This window comes from Chlorocebus sabaeus, chromosome 16, assembly GCF_047675955.1.
Source record: "Chlorocebus sabaeus isolate Y175 chromosome 16, mChlSab1.0.hap1, whole genome shotgun sequence".
Lineage (NCBI taxonomy): Eukaryota > Metazoa > Chordata > Mammalia > Primates > Cercopithecidae > Chlorocebus > Chlorocebus sabaeus.
In genome coordinates this window covers 3,905,098-3,922,721 of record NC_132919.1, presented here as the reverse complement: position 1 = coordinate 3,922,721, position 17,624 = coordinate 3,905,098, and the positions used below count along the sequence as shown (strand labels likewise).

Here is a 17,624-nt window from a genome sequence, read left to right as displayed (position 1 = left end):
GTGTGATCTCGGCTCACTGCAACCTCCACCTCCTGGGCTCCCAACGATCCTCCCGCCTCAGCCTCTCAAGTAACTGGGACTGCAGGTGCCCGCCACCATACCAGCTAATTTTTATAGTTTTTGTAGGGATGGGGTTTTGCCATGTTACCCGGCTGGTCTCCAACTCCTGGACTCAAGCAATCCGTCTGTCTCAGCCTCCCAAAGTGCTAGGATAACAGGCCTGCCACTGTGCCCGACCCATTATTTATTTCGATGCTCAAATTGTCCCATGTTTGGGCAGTGGAAACTGCCCCTCGCTGACTTTTGTGTTCTTTTGATATGTTGCCGTTATTTTTTGAACACTTCCTTAATTTTTGATAGAGAAAGATGTTTCAGGCTCGTTTTAGGCCTTCCCTGCCTCAGGATTGAAGTGGGAGTTTTTCCAAAGAGGTCCCAGGGCATTGTTTTTATTCTTGAGCCATTCCCACCTTGTGGGTCCCTTTCCCACCAGCAGCCAGGTGCAGCCAGGATATCCTGCCTCTGGCTCAGCATCTTAGTCTTCTAGTAAGGCCCCAAGCAATTTCCAGCACTGTCCCGACAACTGAACCTGAGTGTGGCCACTACAGTGGCCATAAGGACCGTATCCCATTGGGGCTTCTAGTACAGATCACTGTTTTTCAACTCTCACTTGCTTCTAAGCAACCCCAGGGCCCTGGTAAGGGTATCTACCCTTTCTCCCTCCAGTGACTAGAGATACTTCTTGTTTTGAACAACTGAGAAACCAACCTTAGCCAGGGGCATTATCCAAAAGATCTGTCTACAGTGTCCTGTGATAACAGGAAAAAAGATAAGTCATTTGCCAGAACTTCGGAATTATATTGTCTTCACAAGTGCCACATGGTACAAGGAGTATGGTGTCAGGTCTTTTCAGAGGGTACATTTAACAAAGCAAGTAGCTCTCCCAGTTTCATTCCTCTCAGGACAGTCTTATAGTCATACTTTTCTCAGCAAGAGGTTGAAGGTAGGATTGATGTTGAGGTTACATATGCAGAGAGGGGAGGATGAGTTAGGTACCCCTGGGAGACTGCATGCCTCCTCCTAAATGTTTGGTGTTGCATAACACTCCACCTTTGGCGCCAAAGAGTGAAAGTCACGTTTGGCCTTCTCCGACATGAAGCTGGAGTGCCTCCACCGTGCACAGAAGACTCCCCATGTAACCACAGTTCCACACATAAGCCTGTGTAACAATAGGGAAAGGCACCCTGCGGGTCCCGGGAGTGCAGCCAATCACGGGGAGGATTCTGAGTGACTGCTCAGGAAATGCAGCTGACGACTGTCACCTTGCCCATCTGGGCAGCTCACTAGACTCCTGATTCCAGAGCAGTTTCCCACCTCCAGGGAGGGCCTGTTTAACAAGTCTCATTGCCACAATGGGATTCTCAAAAGGGCACCAAAGGTATGTTTATTCTGTTTTTTAAAATAAAGAGGCTGGGCGCGGTGGCTCATGCCTGTAATCCCAGCCCTTTGGGAGGCCGAGGTGGGGGGATCACAAGGTCAGGAGATCGAGACCATCCTTGCTAACACGGTGAAACCTCATCTCTACTAAAAATACAAAAAATTAGCTGGGCGTGATGGCGGCACCTGTAGTCCCAGCTACTCGGGAGGCTGAGGCAGGAGAATGGCATGAACCCAGGAGGCAGGGCTTGCAGTGAGCCGAGATGGCGCCACTGTACTCCAGCGTGGGTGACAGAGCGAGTCTCCATCTCAAAAAAAAATGAAAAAGAGCTAGGAAAGAATGCTAAAACCTGGTAGAGAGGGTGTGAGTAGTTAGGTTTAGGAGTAGCATCCAGTTTTGTTTGATCGAGTGACATGTATGGTTGGCTTTCTGTACACCTTCCATGTTAACTAAAGGCAAATTCTATATAAAACTAACAGAGGAAATATACACAACCCACAGCTCTGTCCCATAGCCCACAGAACGCCAGTTTCTACAGCAGTAAAATAGCTTCATCTACAGCAGTGAAAAGAATGTCATATTTCTAGGCTATAGAATTGATGTAGTCTTATCTTCATCATATTAAAGATAATGTTAGATATCAAGAATTTTCTAGTTCTGTAAATAAAGATTTGTTTGGTTTTCATACTGAAGAAAACAGAGTACGTTAACGATAGTCACCAGGGTGTACTAGAAGGGAGGTCACAACTTTTTATACTTACAGAGAATAGGTCGGGCGCGGTGGCTCAAGCCTGTAATCCCAGCACTTTGGGAGGCCGAGACGGGCGGATCATGAGGTCAGGAGATCGAGACCATCCTGGCTAACACGGTGAAACCCCGTCTCTACTAAAAAATACAAAAAAAAAAAAAAATTAGCCGGGCGTGGTGGCAGGTGCCTGTAGTCCCAGCTACTTGGGAGGCTGAGGCAGGAGAATGGCGTGAACCCGGGAGGTGGAGCTTGCAGTGAGCCGGGATCGCGCCACTGCACTCCAGCCTGGGTGACAGAGCGAGACTCCGTCTCAAAAAAAAAAAAAAAAAAAAGAGAATTTCACAGCTTTGTCTTTTTCCTCAGGGAACAACTTTCCACACTTGGTTTCTGAAAGCGAAATAGATTGTATGAGAGGTTTCTAATAGAGCTGTTTCTTACAGGACTGCAGGCTCTGACAGAGGGACATTTGGAAGATGGGGGATGCAATGCAGTGGTTACTATCTTATTTTTTTTGAGACAGAGTCTTGCTCTGTCACCCAGGCTGCAGTGCAGTCAGCGCAATCTCGGCTCACTACAACCTCCTCCTCCTGGGTTGAAGCAATTCCCCTGCCTTAGCCTCCCGAGTAGCTGGGACTACAGGCACGTGCCACCACACCTAGCTAGTTTTTGTATTTTTGGTAAAGACAGGGTTTCGCCATGTTGGCCAGGCTGGTCTTGAACTCCTGACTTAAAGGGATCTGCCTGCCTTGGCCTCCCAAAGTGCTGGAATTACAGGCATAAGACATCACACCTGGCCCAATGGTTACTGTCTTAATTAGAATATACATTTATCGTAAGAAATGAGTGGCATAGGCCAGGCGTGGTAGCTCACGCCTGTAATCCCAGCACTTTAAGAGGACAAAGTGGGCAGATAATGAGGTCAAGAGATTGAAACCATCCTGGCCAATATGGTGAAACCCCGTCACTACTAAAAATACAAAAATTAGCTGGGCATGGTGGCACCTGCCTGTAGTCCCAGCTACTTGGGAGGCTAAGGCAGGAGGATTGCCTGAACCTGGAAGGTGGAGGTTGCAGTGAGCCGAGATTGCGCCACCGCACTCTAGTCTGGGGATAGAGCGAGACTCTTAACTCAAAAAAACACACAAAGAAAAAAGAAATGAGTGGCATTTTCTAATGGCATTCAAAAGTTTTTTAGTCTCTGAAGACTGGCTAATCATGAAAAAGTTATCATAATCATGGAGCAAACTCTGTTATAAGAAACCTTAATTCCTTTACACTTTTGTGTTTTTAGGGAAAGAGAGCTGTTCATGAGGAAGTCAGACCCGTAGATTTCAAGCAGAGAAATAAGGCAGATAAAGGTGTATCGTTAACAAAGGATCCTTCATGCCAGACCCAGATTTCAGATTCACCTACAGATGCTAGCACACCTACAGGACTTCCAGGTAACGACTCTTTGACCATTATCTTGATCTCTTTCATCTTAAAATGCACGTGTACCCATCCCTGAGCTGTTTGTGGCACACAGCTTGACATTGGCTAGACGCCAGGGGTGCGTGGTTTCTCAGTTCTGTTCAGATGGTGCTGATGACACTTCGAACATCATCTATCTTCACTTTGACTGCTTTCCTACCTTATTTATTTCCTGTATTTACTAAGTGCCTTCTATATGCCAAGCACTGTGCTAGACCTTGGGGATGAAACAGGGACCGAATCAGACAGACAGACACGTGGTTCCTGCCCTCACGGAGCTCACAGTCTAGGAGGGCTTAAGACAAAGTTGCAAGTAACTGTAATTCGAGGTGGAATGAGGTGTAAGTGGGTGTTAACAGTGATTGGTGTCTCTCTGGGGCAGACTGTATCCTCATAAAGCTTTACAGGGGCAGAGATCTAGGGGACCTTGAATGTGCTAGGATCTGCAATGGGGATGGGCATTCGAAGAAGAAAGGACAACATGAGCAAAAGCCCCAAAGTGGAGCAGTCCCTCTTGGCAGGTGTGTAGGGATGGAGTGGAACACTAGAGGATGATAAAGGAGAGATGCTGCCAAAGGCCTCAGCCTGCCAGAGGATAGCAGCAGCAAGGTCAGAGCTGGCTTAGGAGGATTGAGGAGCATGCTGTGGGCTCAGGACACTGCAGGGAAGTCCCAGCCTCCTCCTTATGGTGGCCCAGGAGTGCAGGATCTTCCCCACCTTCCTGCTCTGTGATGGCGGGGTGAGCACCTGGCATTCTGCCCTCTCTGTCTGATGCTCATCTATGCAGTGTGTATAATTCTGAGTTCCAGAAACAGTCTGACACTCCACATCTGTCCACATCACCAAAATTCACCGGAGTCTAAGTCCCCTGAGGATCAGCATCCTGTTGCATAGGCACTTTATTCATTCATCAAGTATTAAGTACCTGCCATGCTCCAGAAACATCTCTAGGTGCTGGAGATGCATCACTGAAAGAAACAAAAATCTGAAGGAAGGCAGACAGTAAACAATAAATATGAATTATGTGGAATGTGAAGAGGTGAACAGTGAGCACAGCAGAGCAGGCTCAGGGAAATGGGGAGGGCGGGCCTGAGAGAGCTGGGGGAGGACAGGCTTTCTTTTAAACAGGGCTCAGGCGGCCTCCTGGAGAAGGAAACAACTGAGTGTAGCCATGCCCAGCCATAGGCTTTTAAAATCCCAGCTTGAGGCCGGGCGCGGTGGCTCACGCCTGTAATCCCAGCACTTTGCGAGGGCGAGGCGGCTGGATCACGTGAGGTCAAGAGTTCAAGACCAGCCTGGCCAACATGGTGAAACCCTGTCTCTACTAGAAATACAAAAATTAGCTGGGCAAGGCGGGGCACATGCCTGTAATCCCAGCTACTCGGGAGGCTGAGGTAGGAGAATGGCTTGAACCCGGGAGGTGGAGGTTGCAGTGAGCCAAGATCAAACCATTGCACTCCAGCCTGGGTGACAGCGAGACTCCCTCTCAAATTTAAAAAATAAGTGAATAAAATTCCAGCTTTGTTCCATAGCAGCATAGGGGATAGTGCAGTGGTTTACTTGCCTCTTCATGTATGAGACCCAGGCAAATTCTGAAAGTTTGTTTTACTGCTTAGATGCTGAAGATTCCGAGGCGTCATCTCAGAAGCCTAGAGAGGAAAAAGCAGTTACTCCAAGCCCTGAGCAAGTGTTTGCTGAGTGTTCCCAGAAGAGGATTTTGGGATTACTAGCAGCCATGTTACCTCCCTTAAAGTCGGTAAGGGCAGTTTATTTTTGAAAGAGGGGGTGATGGTATGCATAGAAAAAGGTTTTGGAAAGCCATATACTGAAACAAATCATGACAATCATCTCTGTATCCTTAAGGGTAGGATTAGAAGTTATCATTATTTTCTTCTGACCCTTTTTATATTTTGTAAATATAAGTGTGTGTGTGTGTGTGTGTGTGTATAAAACAATATATTTATATAATGCTTATAATGATTTTTTCTACCTTTTTATTTTGAAAAGTTTTAAGCTCATAGAAAACTTCAAAGAATAATGAATGAAGATCTTCACCTAGATTCACCAGTTGTTAATATTTTGCTTTATCTCTGTTTATATTTTTTCCTGAACTTTTGAAAATGAGTTGAAGCCCTCATTGACACTTCATCCTCAATACTTCTCTCCTTAAAGTACATTCTCCTATGTAACCACGGTGTCATTATTATGCTGAAAATTGTTAACGTTGATAGAATAGTTTTATACATGTAGCCTAAATACAGATATTCTCAATTATCCCCAAAATGTGCTTTACAGGTTGTTTTTTTTTTTTTATTTTTTAAATCAGGATCCACTTAAAAATTCCGTTGTATTTAGATGTCATGCTGACTTTGTCTTTAATCTGCTTCCCTTGCCTTTTTTTAAACTTTCAAAACATTGACATTTTAAAGACTCTGGACAGTTTAGATATGCCTTCATTATTCTTTTTCATAATTTTCTAGACTGTTCCTGTATATATATTTTTTCCATATGAACTTTAGTGCCATATTTATCATGTTAAAGAAAAGATCCTTTTAGCTTTTTCACTGAGCTGATAGTGAATTTATTTATTAATTTAGGAATAGCTGACAATCTTTACAGTGGTCTCCCACTTTTTCTAGTAAACAGAGAGGAATCAGAGACAAAGCTAGCAGGCTGCTGAAACAGGATTTTGCAAGCTGGCAGGGCTTTGGGGAAGGGAAGGTCCCTGCAGGACCCAGGGTTTGGTCCTCAGAGTTCTGAGTCCAAGGACTTTTTTTCTAGCAGTTTGCCTGGAGATGCTCAGACTCAGAGGAGTCAACTTTTACATGGGAGTTGAGGCTGGTTTGTAAGTCAGTCACAATTCACAGGGGTATGTGTCTGGCAGAAAATCAGTGTGTTCCCTCTTGGTGTGGAAACCTCCAGAAGACCACACTGTAGCTCAGAAGGTTGTATGGTGCGTGTGGAACTAGAATGAGGAGAACACGGTATTTTGAAGACGTGTTTCTGTTCACCTGGATGAATTGACCGCACCTGTCTAGGTAGCTGGTAATTCACCTCTGAAATCAGCACCCTCAGGCTTGGACAGCGCAGTCGTTATCCTGGTCTTTGCCTTCCCTCCCCAATCTTTGGAGGGTGAGCGGGCACATCAGCCCAAGCCTTTCTTCTCTCTCAATAGCCATGACTGATTTCTGCTAACTTTAGCTGCCTCTGTGTCAGAGCTGCACCTTTTCCATAGCTCACTGGGCAGCATGTTGAGCAACCATCTTGGGGTGGGGCCCTTCTGCAATTGGCTCTTAGCCTTTTTATGTTGATTTTACCAATTTCACTGTAAAAGTGAACTTTTCCTGACTGTGTCTCATCTTTTTTTTTTTTTTTTTTTTTTTTGAGACGGAGTCCCGCTCTGTCGCCCAGGCTGAAGTGCAGTGGTGTGATCTCAGCTTACTGCAAGCTCCGCCTCCCGGGTTCACGCCATTCTTCTGCCTCAGTCTCCCGAGTAGGTGGGACTACAAGTACCCGCCACCGTGCCCGGCTGATTTTCTGTATTCTTAGTAGAGACGGGGTTTCACCGTGTTAGCCAGGGTGGTCTCTATCTCCTGACCTTGTGATCCACCCACCTCGGCCTCCCAAAGTGCTGGGATTACAGGCATGAGCCACTGCGCCCGGCCGGCAGCCAGCTTACTTGTAATGGGATGACCTGGTTAACTACTCTATGCCAGCCAGCTGTCCCCATCCCAGCCCTCCAATGCACATTTTTCCCTGCCCCTTCCTAAGTTATTTTCTCCTTCTTTTTGTAATCATTCATGAAGTCTGTATCGTATTTCTTATAGAAACATAGTTATAGTTATATTTTTACCCACTTTTTTCAGCCTGTATTTCTCTCTTATTTAACAGTGTAACCTTTTTGCCTTCTCTTCCAAACAAAATGAGACCCTTTATTCCTTGACAAGTTGAGATGCTTTTCTATTTCCCTCATCATATCCCCAGTGTGCAAATTATCTATAATTTTAGCTCTGGATCATTTGGTTGGTTGGCTGCTTTGGAGTTTTGTGTTGTATCTTTTGAGTTTTGCCTCTCTCAAACTACTTTTAGAATTTTAGACCATATGGTAATTAATTATTGATAGTTACAGTGTTGGCTGCACATTATTTATTAGTTACTATTTCTTCCTTCTGAATTATTTATTCCAATTCATTTTTTGTTGTGCTAAAATACTTCCTCAAATAGTTTTTGAGGAAAGGCTATATGTAAAGATGGGAAGACAGTCTGGGTGTGGAATTACAGGGACACAGTCCTTTTCCTCCAGACCCCTGCGACATTGCTGCATAGTCTTCCACCATCTAGAACAACCGATGAGAAGTCCAATATTAACATGACATCAACTGATTTTTTTGCCTAAATATTTTCTTTTTTTACCCTTGGAATTCAGACATTTCATTAGAGCGTGTTAAAATAAACCTTTCTCTGTGAGAAAGGTTTTGTAAAATAATTTTTAAAAAGATGTCTTCAGCCGAGTGCGGTGACTCACGCCTGTGATCCCAGCACTTTGGGAGGCCGAGGCGGGCAGATAACGAGGTCAGGAGATCAAGACCATCCTGGCTAACATGGTGAAACGCCATCTCTACTAAAAATACAAAAAAATTAGCCAGGCGAGGTGGCAGGCACCTGTAGTCCCAGCTACTCGGGAGGCTGAGGCGGGAGAATGGCATGAACCCGGGAGTCGGAGCTTGCAGTGAGCCAAGATCGCTCCACTGCACTCCAGCCTGGGCGACAGAGAGAGACTCCATCTCAAAAAAAAAAAAAAAAAAAAAAAAAAAAAAAAAAAAAAAAAAGATGTTCTCTATCTTTGTTCCTTCCCAGCATCATTTGCTTTTCTGATAAAAAACAAAAAACCAAAAAAAAAAACTCCATTTTTACTTCAGCTAAGGAAATGCCTTTCTGCCATTTTGTTTGGCTTTGCTTCTATATCTGCCCCGTTTGCATCTCTTGGATGCAGGGTGAATCTTTTTTTTTTTTTTTTTTTTTTTTTTTTTTTTTTTTTTTTTGAGAGAGTCTCACTCTGTCCTCAAGGCTGGAGTTCAGTGGTATGATCTCAGCTCACTGCAACCTACACCTCCTGGTTTCAAGTGATTCTTGTGCCTCAGCTCCCCAAGTAGCTGGGATTACAGATGCATGCCACCACACCCAGTTGATTTTTGTGGTTTTTTTCTTAGTAGAGATGGGGTTTCACTATGTTGGCCAGGCTGGTCTAGAACTGCCAAGCTCAAGCAATCTGCCTACCTTGGCCTCCCAGAGTGCTGGGATTACAGGCGTGAGCCACTGCGCCTGGCCAGGATGGACCCCTTGAATCTACCCTCCATCTTATCTTCAGTTTGGTCATATTTTTCATGTTTATTTCTTGTTCTGAGAGATTTCATTAAGTTGACTTTTAAAAATCACCACTGAGGTTATTTTCCCCTGATAATCTTTTTTTTTTAATTTTATCAGGCACTTTGGAGGGCAAGTTATTAGTTTTATTTTAGTGTAAAAAGTGCCTAGATAGAGTCCTATAAGGAATATATAAAGAACTCTTGCAACTCAGTAATAAAAAGGCATCTGTCACCATAGGTTAGTTTTTGCTTGTTTTGAAACTTTGTATAGCTGGAGTAAGTTGCTGCATTCCTCTTGCTTGGCGTTTTTTTGGGGTTTTTTTTGACAGAGTCTTGCTCTGTTGCCCAGGCTGGAGTGCAGTGGCGCAGTCTCGGCTCACTACAACCTCCATCTCCCGGGTTCAAGTGATTTATTGTGACTCAGGCTCCGAAGTAGCTGGGACTATAGGCATGTGCCACCACACCCAGCTAATGTTTATGTTTTTAGTAGAGGCAGGGTTTCACTGTGTTGGCCAAGCTGGTCTTGAACTCCTGGCCTCCAGTGATCCACCCACCTTGGCCTCCCAAAGTGCTGGGATGACAGGCGTGAGCCGTTGCACCCGGCCTGTGTCTGGCTTCTGCTCAACATTATGTTTGTGAGATGCATCCATGTTATTGTGATTAGTTTCCTTTATGCATTTTCACTGTTATCCAGAATTTCATTATATGAATATACCATAATTTTAAAGTTCACTTTACTATTGTTGAGTGTTTCCAAACTGGAAATTACTCCAGACAGTACTATGAGTTCACCTGTCTGTGGCTTTTGATGAGCATCTGTATGCAGGCCGAACTTGGCCTGCCAGACAGTTGCTGCAATGTTTGTATCGGTTCACACTCCCCACTGGATAGTTTCTGCCCTGTTTATACCAGTTCACACTCCCTGCCAAACAGTTTCTGAATGTTTATACCAGTTCACACTCCCTGCCAAACAGTTTCTGAATGTTTATACCAGTTCACACTCCCTGCCAAACAGTTTCTGAATGTTTATACCAGTTCACACTCCCTGCCAAACAGTTTCTGCAATGTTTGTACCAGTTCACACTCCCTACCAGATAGTTTCTGCCCTGTTTATACCATTTCACACTCCCTGCCGAACAGTTTCTGCAATGTTTGTACCGGTTCACACTCCCTGCCAATTTCTGCAATGTTTGTACCGGTTCACACTCCCTGCCAAATAGTTTCTGCAATGTTTTTACTGGTTCACACACCCCCGGCAGCATATGAAAGTTTTATTTGCTCCATATCCTCTCGAATTTAGAAATAATTACAAACTTATATAAAAGTTAAAAGTACTATACAAATAATTTTGTGCCTGCAAGTTGCCAAGTTCATGCCATGTTACTCCTAAATATATTAGTGTGTGTTATCTACAAACGAGGAGATTCTCATATGTAACCAGACAGCAGTCATCAAAGTCAGAGAAATTAACATCAGTACATTGCTGCCATCTAACGCTTACTCCCTATTCAGGTTTCACTAGTTGCTCCAAAAGTGTCTTTTATGGCAGATGATCAGAATTAATGTATAGGCCCGGCACAGTGCCTTGAATCTGTAATCCCAGCACTTTGAGAGACCAGGGTAGGAGGATTACTTGAACCCAGAGGTTCGAGACCAGCCTAGGAAACATAGCAAGACCCTATCTCTACAAAAAATAGAAAAATTAACCAGGCGTGGTGGCACACACCTATAGTCTCAGCTACTTGGGAGGCTGAGGCAGGAGGATCACTCGAGCCCAGGAGGTCGAGGTCATAGCAGCCAAGGTTGCACCTCTGCATTCCAGTCTGGGCAACAGAGTGAGACTCTGTCTCTTAAAAAAAAAAAAAAAAAAAAAAAAAGAATGTGTAGCATTTTGTTGTCATGTCTTTTAATCCTCTCTGGTCTTTAACAGTTCTCAGTCCTTTCATGATCATGATGCTTTTGAAGATTACAGGCCACCTGTTGTGTGGAATGTCCTCCTCTTTGGGATTGGAGTTATCAGATGTTTCCTCATAATTAGATTCAGGCTTTGCCTCTTGGGCAGGAAAATCGCAGATGAGATGCTGCATTCTCATTGCAGCCCGTCAGGTGGAACACAGTTTTGACATATTTCATTACTGATCATGTTTGCTTTGATCACTGGATTAAGTGGTGTCCATTAGCCTTTTCCACCATAATCTTTCCCCTTTTGTTATTAGTAAATATTTAGTGGGGAGAGTCTTTGTAACTATGTAAACATCCTGTTTCTCATCAAACAATTTATTTAGTTAGTTATATCAGTATGGTTTCACGACTTCCTGTTTTACTCCATGAGCCATAATCCATTATTCTAATTACTTATTTTGACCAGTGGGAACCCATTCAGGCTGACTTTTGTGTCCTTTTGACATATCCCCGTCATTTCAGGCACTTCTTAAATTCTCCCTCCCCTAGCCCTAGAATCAGCCATTTCTCTAAGGTGACCTCATTCCTTCTGGTAGAGGGTAGTATTTAGGAATGAAGGTTTGAGCACTAGATGGGTTCATTGCTAACAGGGTGTCACCGCTCCCAGGTCGTCCCAGTTGGAGATGGGGGGAGAGTATGTGTGTGTGTGTGTACTCTATATATTTATTTAGAGCAGTGATTTTCTTTTTTTGTTGTTGTTGGTTTGGTTTTTTTTGGTTTTGTTTTTTTTTTTGAGGCAGAGTTTCACTCTTGTTGCCCAGGCTGGAGTGCAATGGCGTAATCTCTGCTCACTGGAACCTCTGCCTCCCAGGTTCAAGCGATTCTCCTGCCTTAGCCTCCCGAGAAGTTGGCATTACAGGCATGCGCCACCACTCCCGGCTAATTTTTGTATTTTTAGTAGAGACGAGGTTTCACCATGTTGGCCAGGCTGATCTTGAACTCCTGACCTCAGGTGATCCACCCACCTCAGCCTCCCAAAGTGCTGGAATTACAGGTGTGAGCCACCGCCCCCGGCCTTAGAACAGTGGTTCTCAACTGAAGGTATCCAGTTTGGCTATTTGACAATGCCTGGAGGCATTTTGGACTGTCACAGCTCAGGGAACGCTCCTGGAATTCTAGTGGGGTCTAGACGATAGGGATGCTGCTAAACATTTTTAAATGCACAGGTGCCACTCACGCCCCCCCCACACACACACGAGAATTATCAGACCTAAATTTCAGTAGCACTGAGGGTGAGAAACCCTGATTTAGAGAATCCATTCTTTAACAGTGAGAATCCTGGATCCCATCATCCTTCACATAATTACCTACTGGATCAGTCTCCCATCTCTGCTGCTATTCTTTTGAGGTGTCCTCCTCTCCTTGTTTCGACTCTTTTTTTTGAGAGAGGCTTCCTCCCTCACCCAGGCTGGAGTGCAATGGCGCAATCTCGGCTCACTGCAACCTCTGCCTCCTCAGTTCAAGCGATTCTCCTGCTTCAGCCTCCCGAGTAACTGGAATTACAGGAGCCCACCACTACACCCGGCTAATTTTTATATTTTTAGTAGGGACAGGGTTTCACCATGTTGGCCAGGCTGGCCTCGAACTCCTGACCTCAGGTGAGCCACCTGCCTCGGCCTCCCAAAGTGCTGGGATTACAGTGGACTCTTGACATGGATACCTTCCCACCACACTTGGGTCTGTCTCTCTAATCCAGGTTGCCCCCTTGCATTGAGACCACCCTCACCCACAACAGGCTGCTATTCAGTGGCAATACTCTCCTTATGCCGTTTGGACTCTGAGCCCCTGTGTGAGGCTGAACTCCCCACACGGATGCCCTCACCTCTCCACTTAGGATCAGACACTCACATCGGGCTGACCTTCTGCATTGTTGCCCTCCTCACCTCACTCGGAACCCAAGCTCCAACTCCAGAGGCCTGGGCATTCCTGGGCTTGGGTGACTTCCTCACCCACCTATGCTCTGACTCGCCTGCCAGGCCTTCTCCGTGCAAACTCCATACCCTGCTTGGGTTCTGACACCATGTGGCCTATGCCAGACCAACCCGCTGCCTAGATGCTTTCTGAGTTCTTCTCGGACTCTGACACCCCTACCAGGCTGCCGTTTCAGGAAGACGCCTTCTTGAGAATCACTCTTTATTTCCAAGAACTTTTTATTCTTTGATTGCTTTGTTTTCATACTATGGATATAGTGCCCTCTTGAATCACACTGAGGATAACAACTCGGACACTTTAAAAGCTTTCTTCAGTTTTGTGCGTTTTTTTCTGGTGGAAAATGACAAATGGTATAAGTGTAGAAATGTTTGTACCAGGCCATTTAGCTGAATGGTTTTTATAATAATAAAGAACTGGAAACAAATTATTAATAAGTTGCAAGGCAGTATTTAAAGAAAGAAAAATAACTATTTAAAATTTTTAATTTATTTTACATATACATACATACACAAATATATACATATATACACATACGCATACATACACACACATACATGTTGTTTGTTTTTTGAGACAGAGTCTCACTCTGTCGCCCAGGCAGGAGTGCAGTTGGCATGACCATGGCTCACTGCAACCTCCACCTCCTGGGCTCAAGCAGTCCTCTCACCTCAGCCTCCCAAGTAGCTGGGACCACAGGCACGCACCACCTGCCTGGCTAATTTTTTGTATTTTTTGTAGATACAGGGTCTCACTACGTTGCCCAGGCTGGTCTTGAACTCCTGGGCTCAAGTGACTGTCCTGCCTTGGCCTCCCAAAGTGCGGGGATTATAGGCATGAGTCACTGCACCCGGCCTACTTTACGTGTATCATGTGTAAATATGCATAGAAAAAGGTTGAAAGACTGTTCATCAAACTTAACAGTTGTTATCTCCTGGCCATGGTTGCAGGGAGGGGATTTAGGGGAGCTTTAACTTTTGCATGTTTCTGAATTATTTAAATTATTTGACAATAGACATTTTGAAAGATGAGGAGGAAACCAAGTATTTTAAGTTTCCTTTTCAGGGTAAAGAAATATTAGAAGTAGGATTGTAAGATGAGACCTGAGGATGTTTATTTTGTAAGTGATTATACATACGGCATTTATGAGAACCACAGCATGATTCTGTTAAATATTATATCTTCAGCTGGTTTGGTGATGTGGATTTTGTGCTGAACAGATTTCTCTCCTTCTCTTGGCAGGGCCCCACAGTTCCCCTGGTAGACCTGGAGCACGTCCTTCCACTCATGTTTCAGGTTGTCATCTCAAACGCAGGCCACCTGAATGAAACCTACCATCTCACCCTGGGTCTTCTTGGCCAGTTAATTATCCGTCTTTTGCCAGCAGAGGTAGATGCCGCAGTGATCAAAGTCCTCTCAGCCAAACACAACCTGTTTGCTGCAGGGGACAGTACCATTGTGCCCGACGGCTGGAAAACCACCCACCTGCTTTTTAGCCTGGGAGCTGTGTGTCTGGACAGGTAGCCTTGGTCCTCGTTCCTCTCGCCACCTGCCCTCTATCCCACCTTGGTGTTTGTTTGTTTAAGTTGAAGGTCTGGCTGTTGATTAATTTCAGTGTGCTCCAGTTCTGTTGTCTGAGAGTTTTGTGGAAATAGAATTGAGTTCATGAGCAATGCTGTCAGCCCACATTAAAACTGCTTAACACCAACGTTCAAACAGCTGAGCAGTCTCGACACTGGCTGCCGATTCAACTCTCTAATGAGGCATATTCAGTTTTTCTTCCTACGAGCAGTAAGTGTAGGCCTTGAGGTTGAAGAAAATAAATCTATTTTAATTATAAAGGTAACATAACCACAACACCAAATTTGGAAAACAGAAATGAAGGAATAAGCTGGGCACGGTGACTCACCCCTGTAATCCCAGCACTTTGGGAGGCTGAGGTGGGTGGATCATGAGGTCAGGAGTTCGAGACTAGCCTGGCCAACATGGTGAAACCCCATCTCTACTAAAATTACAAAGAAAATTTGCCAGGCATAGTGGCGTGTGCCCGTAATCCCAGCTATTCTGGAAGCGGAGGCAGGAGAATCGCTTGAACTCAAGAGGCAGAGGTTGCGGTCAGCAGAGATCGCGCCATTACACCCAAGCCTGGGCTGCAGAGCAAGACTTCGTCTTCTCAAAAAATAATAATAATAATAATAAAAGAGGGAAGAAAGTCACCCTGACTTGTACCATTTTGATACATCTGGTGCTATTTCACTACATTTTCTTCTAAGCTTTTCTTCTGTGTTTGAATATGAGTGTGCATGTGCGCACACACAGGTGACTTTATTATAGAGATTTTTGGAAACATAGCCGTAGGGTGAGTATGTAAGTAACAAGTCTTGATTTTGTTTTGCTTTTTTGCTCACCATTATACAAAAAGCATCATTCTGGTAGTTTTTAAACTAGTTAATGAATGGCTCTTTGAAGGCCTCTGGGTCTGCCTTGGAGTGTAGTGAGCTCTAATGAGTTGGGTTTGGAGCCCTGTGTGCTGTCCCTAATGGAGCTCTTGCCTTCCAGCCGGGTGGGCTTGGACTGGGCGTGCTCCATGGCAGAGATCCTGCGGTCACTCAACAGTGCCCCACTGTGGCGTGATGTCATTGCCACCTTCACAGACCACTGCATCAAGCAGCTGCCATTCCAGCTGAAGCACACCAACATCTTCACCCTACTCGTGCTGGTTGGCTTCCCCCAGGTACCACACTCTGAAGGCCTGAGGGCCTGGTCACCCCGTCCAGTGTTCACCATGCACACCAAAGCCTGTGTGGCATCTGGGCAGAGATATCTTTGGAAGCTGTTTCCTTTGCTTGTATATACCCTGCTTTCACAGTATTGCAGTATTGTCAAGATTATGGGGTGGTTTATGCCACCTACATTTTTAACAGTTAAGCCATTTGACTCATTTATTAGCCAGTGATTGGCTTTGAATAATAGGTAGCCGTAATATATTACATTACAAAGAACTGCAAAGAAAAATTGTCTTTCATTTTGGCATTCGTCTTGGCCTTATTTCTAATCTTCGTGTCCCTGTACTGATTAGGACAAAGGGGGCTGTAAAAACATGGCTTCATCCAGCAAGGACTTAAACCAGTTCTGTGCCAGCCTGTGCCAGACTCTTTGGACTTAGAGATGAGAAGATCCCTATCCTTGCATGCTTGAAGTCAGAGGCACAATCCAAGGGGGCTGGGCTTATGCCTTAGAATTCTTTCTTGTCTCCATGTCTCCTTTCTGTCCCTGTCTGCCATGTTCTAGGTCCTCTGTGTGGGAACCCGCTGTGTTTATATGGATAATGCCAATGAACCCCATAATGTGATCATCTTGAAGCACTTTACTGAGAAGAACAGGGCTGTGATTGTTGATGTCAAAACTCGGAAGAGGAAAACAGGTACCATGCATAATTAGTTTTTTCTAAGAATGGGAGAAAATTGCCTAATCCCTGCATCCCCTAAAATCAATGGAATTACCTTGACTCTTGGCCTACATGTGATTTTTTTTTAAGAGCAAGTTATAGCTCCCCGAGCTGCTTTTTCCCTTATCTCTGAAATGATGTGCTGAATTGGGATAATTTCGAAGGCCCCTTCCCATGCTGTCTTTTTGTGTATATGGCTCTGTGTTTTTTGGTTGGCTAGATATATAGCTTCTGAACATTTAATTTCTCCATTTGCTGGTGCATTTGTTTTCTGTGGGTAATTTAAACATATTACGGAGTCAGGTGACTCCATGGAGTCAGGTGGCTGCACTTAAAATAATTGTATTAGCATTCATGTAACTTTCCAGTTTGTCTTATCAGTATAACATTGAAAGTATTACGTCAGAAATGCCCTTTTGACTTAGTTTGCCAAGCCCCAGGCAATCTGAAGTGTCTACCCATTATGTTCCCAGTTCTGCTCATGAAGCAGTCTGCATTTTCACTCAGCGCCGGCATTAGGCAGTGTCTGTATTGTTTTCGTGTATGTAAATGTCTAAGATCTTTTCTTTTGCACATGAACATCCAGTTGATCCAGGACCATTTGTTGAACAGACCATCCTTTCTCCATCGAATTATCTCAGAACCTTGTCGAAAATTGACACACATATATCTATTTATGGATTCTATTATGTTTCATTAATCTATATGTCCTTGCTTCAGTACTACACTTTTTTTACTAATGTAAATTCATTTATTTATTTATTTTGAGACCAAGTCTCACTCTGTTGCCCAGGCTGGAGTGCAGTGACACCATCTTGGCTTACTGCAACCTCCGCTTCCTGGGTTCCAGCAATTGTCCTGCCTCAGCCTTGGTTCCAAGTAGTTGGGATTACAGGCATGTACCACCACACTTGGCTAATTTTTTGTATTTTTAGTAGAGATGAGATTTCACCCTATTGGCCAGGCTGGTCTCAAACTCCTGACCTCAGGTGATCCGCCCGCCTTGGCTTCCCAAAGTGCTGGGATTGCAGGCATGAGCCACTGCACCCAGCCTAACGTTTGTATTTTTAGTAAAGATGGGGTTTCACCATGTTGGCCAGGCTGGTCTCAAACTCCCAACCTCAAGTGATCCACCCGCCTCGGCCTCCCAAAGTGTTGGGATTACAGGCATGAGCCAGCGCACCTGGCCAGACTATTTTAAATTTGTACAACATTTTGAAATCAGGTCTTTCAGCTTTGCTCTTTTTCAGAATTGTTTTGACTCTT

The 17,624-nt window shown here is 44.6% G+C and overlaps 1 protein-coding gene across 3 annotated transcripts in view; it reads left to right on the top strand.

The window, feature by feature from the left end:
- Positions 1-17,624, top strand: part of ZZEF1 (zinc finger ZZ-type and EF-hand domain containing 1) — a 158,847-nt gene that overhangs the window by 114,436 nt on the left and 26,787 nt on the right. For all 3 annotated transcript variants that reach the window (XM_073004598.1, XM_037987446.2, XM_037987445.2), the window contains exons 38-42: positions 3,475-3,625; positions 5,270-5,409; positions 14,153-14,430; positions 15,470-15,644; positions 16,202-16,334. In XM_073004598.1, coding sequence (XP_072860699.1) covers positions 3,475-3,625; positions 5,270-5,409; positions 14,153-14,430; positions 15,470-15,644; positions 16,202-16,334 — 877 coding nt within the window. The remainder of the gene's footprint in view (positions 1-3,474; positions 3,626-5,269; positions 5,410-14,152; positions 14,431-15,469; positions 15,645-16,201; positions 16,335-17,624) is intronic.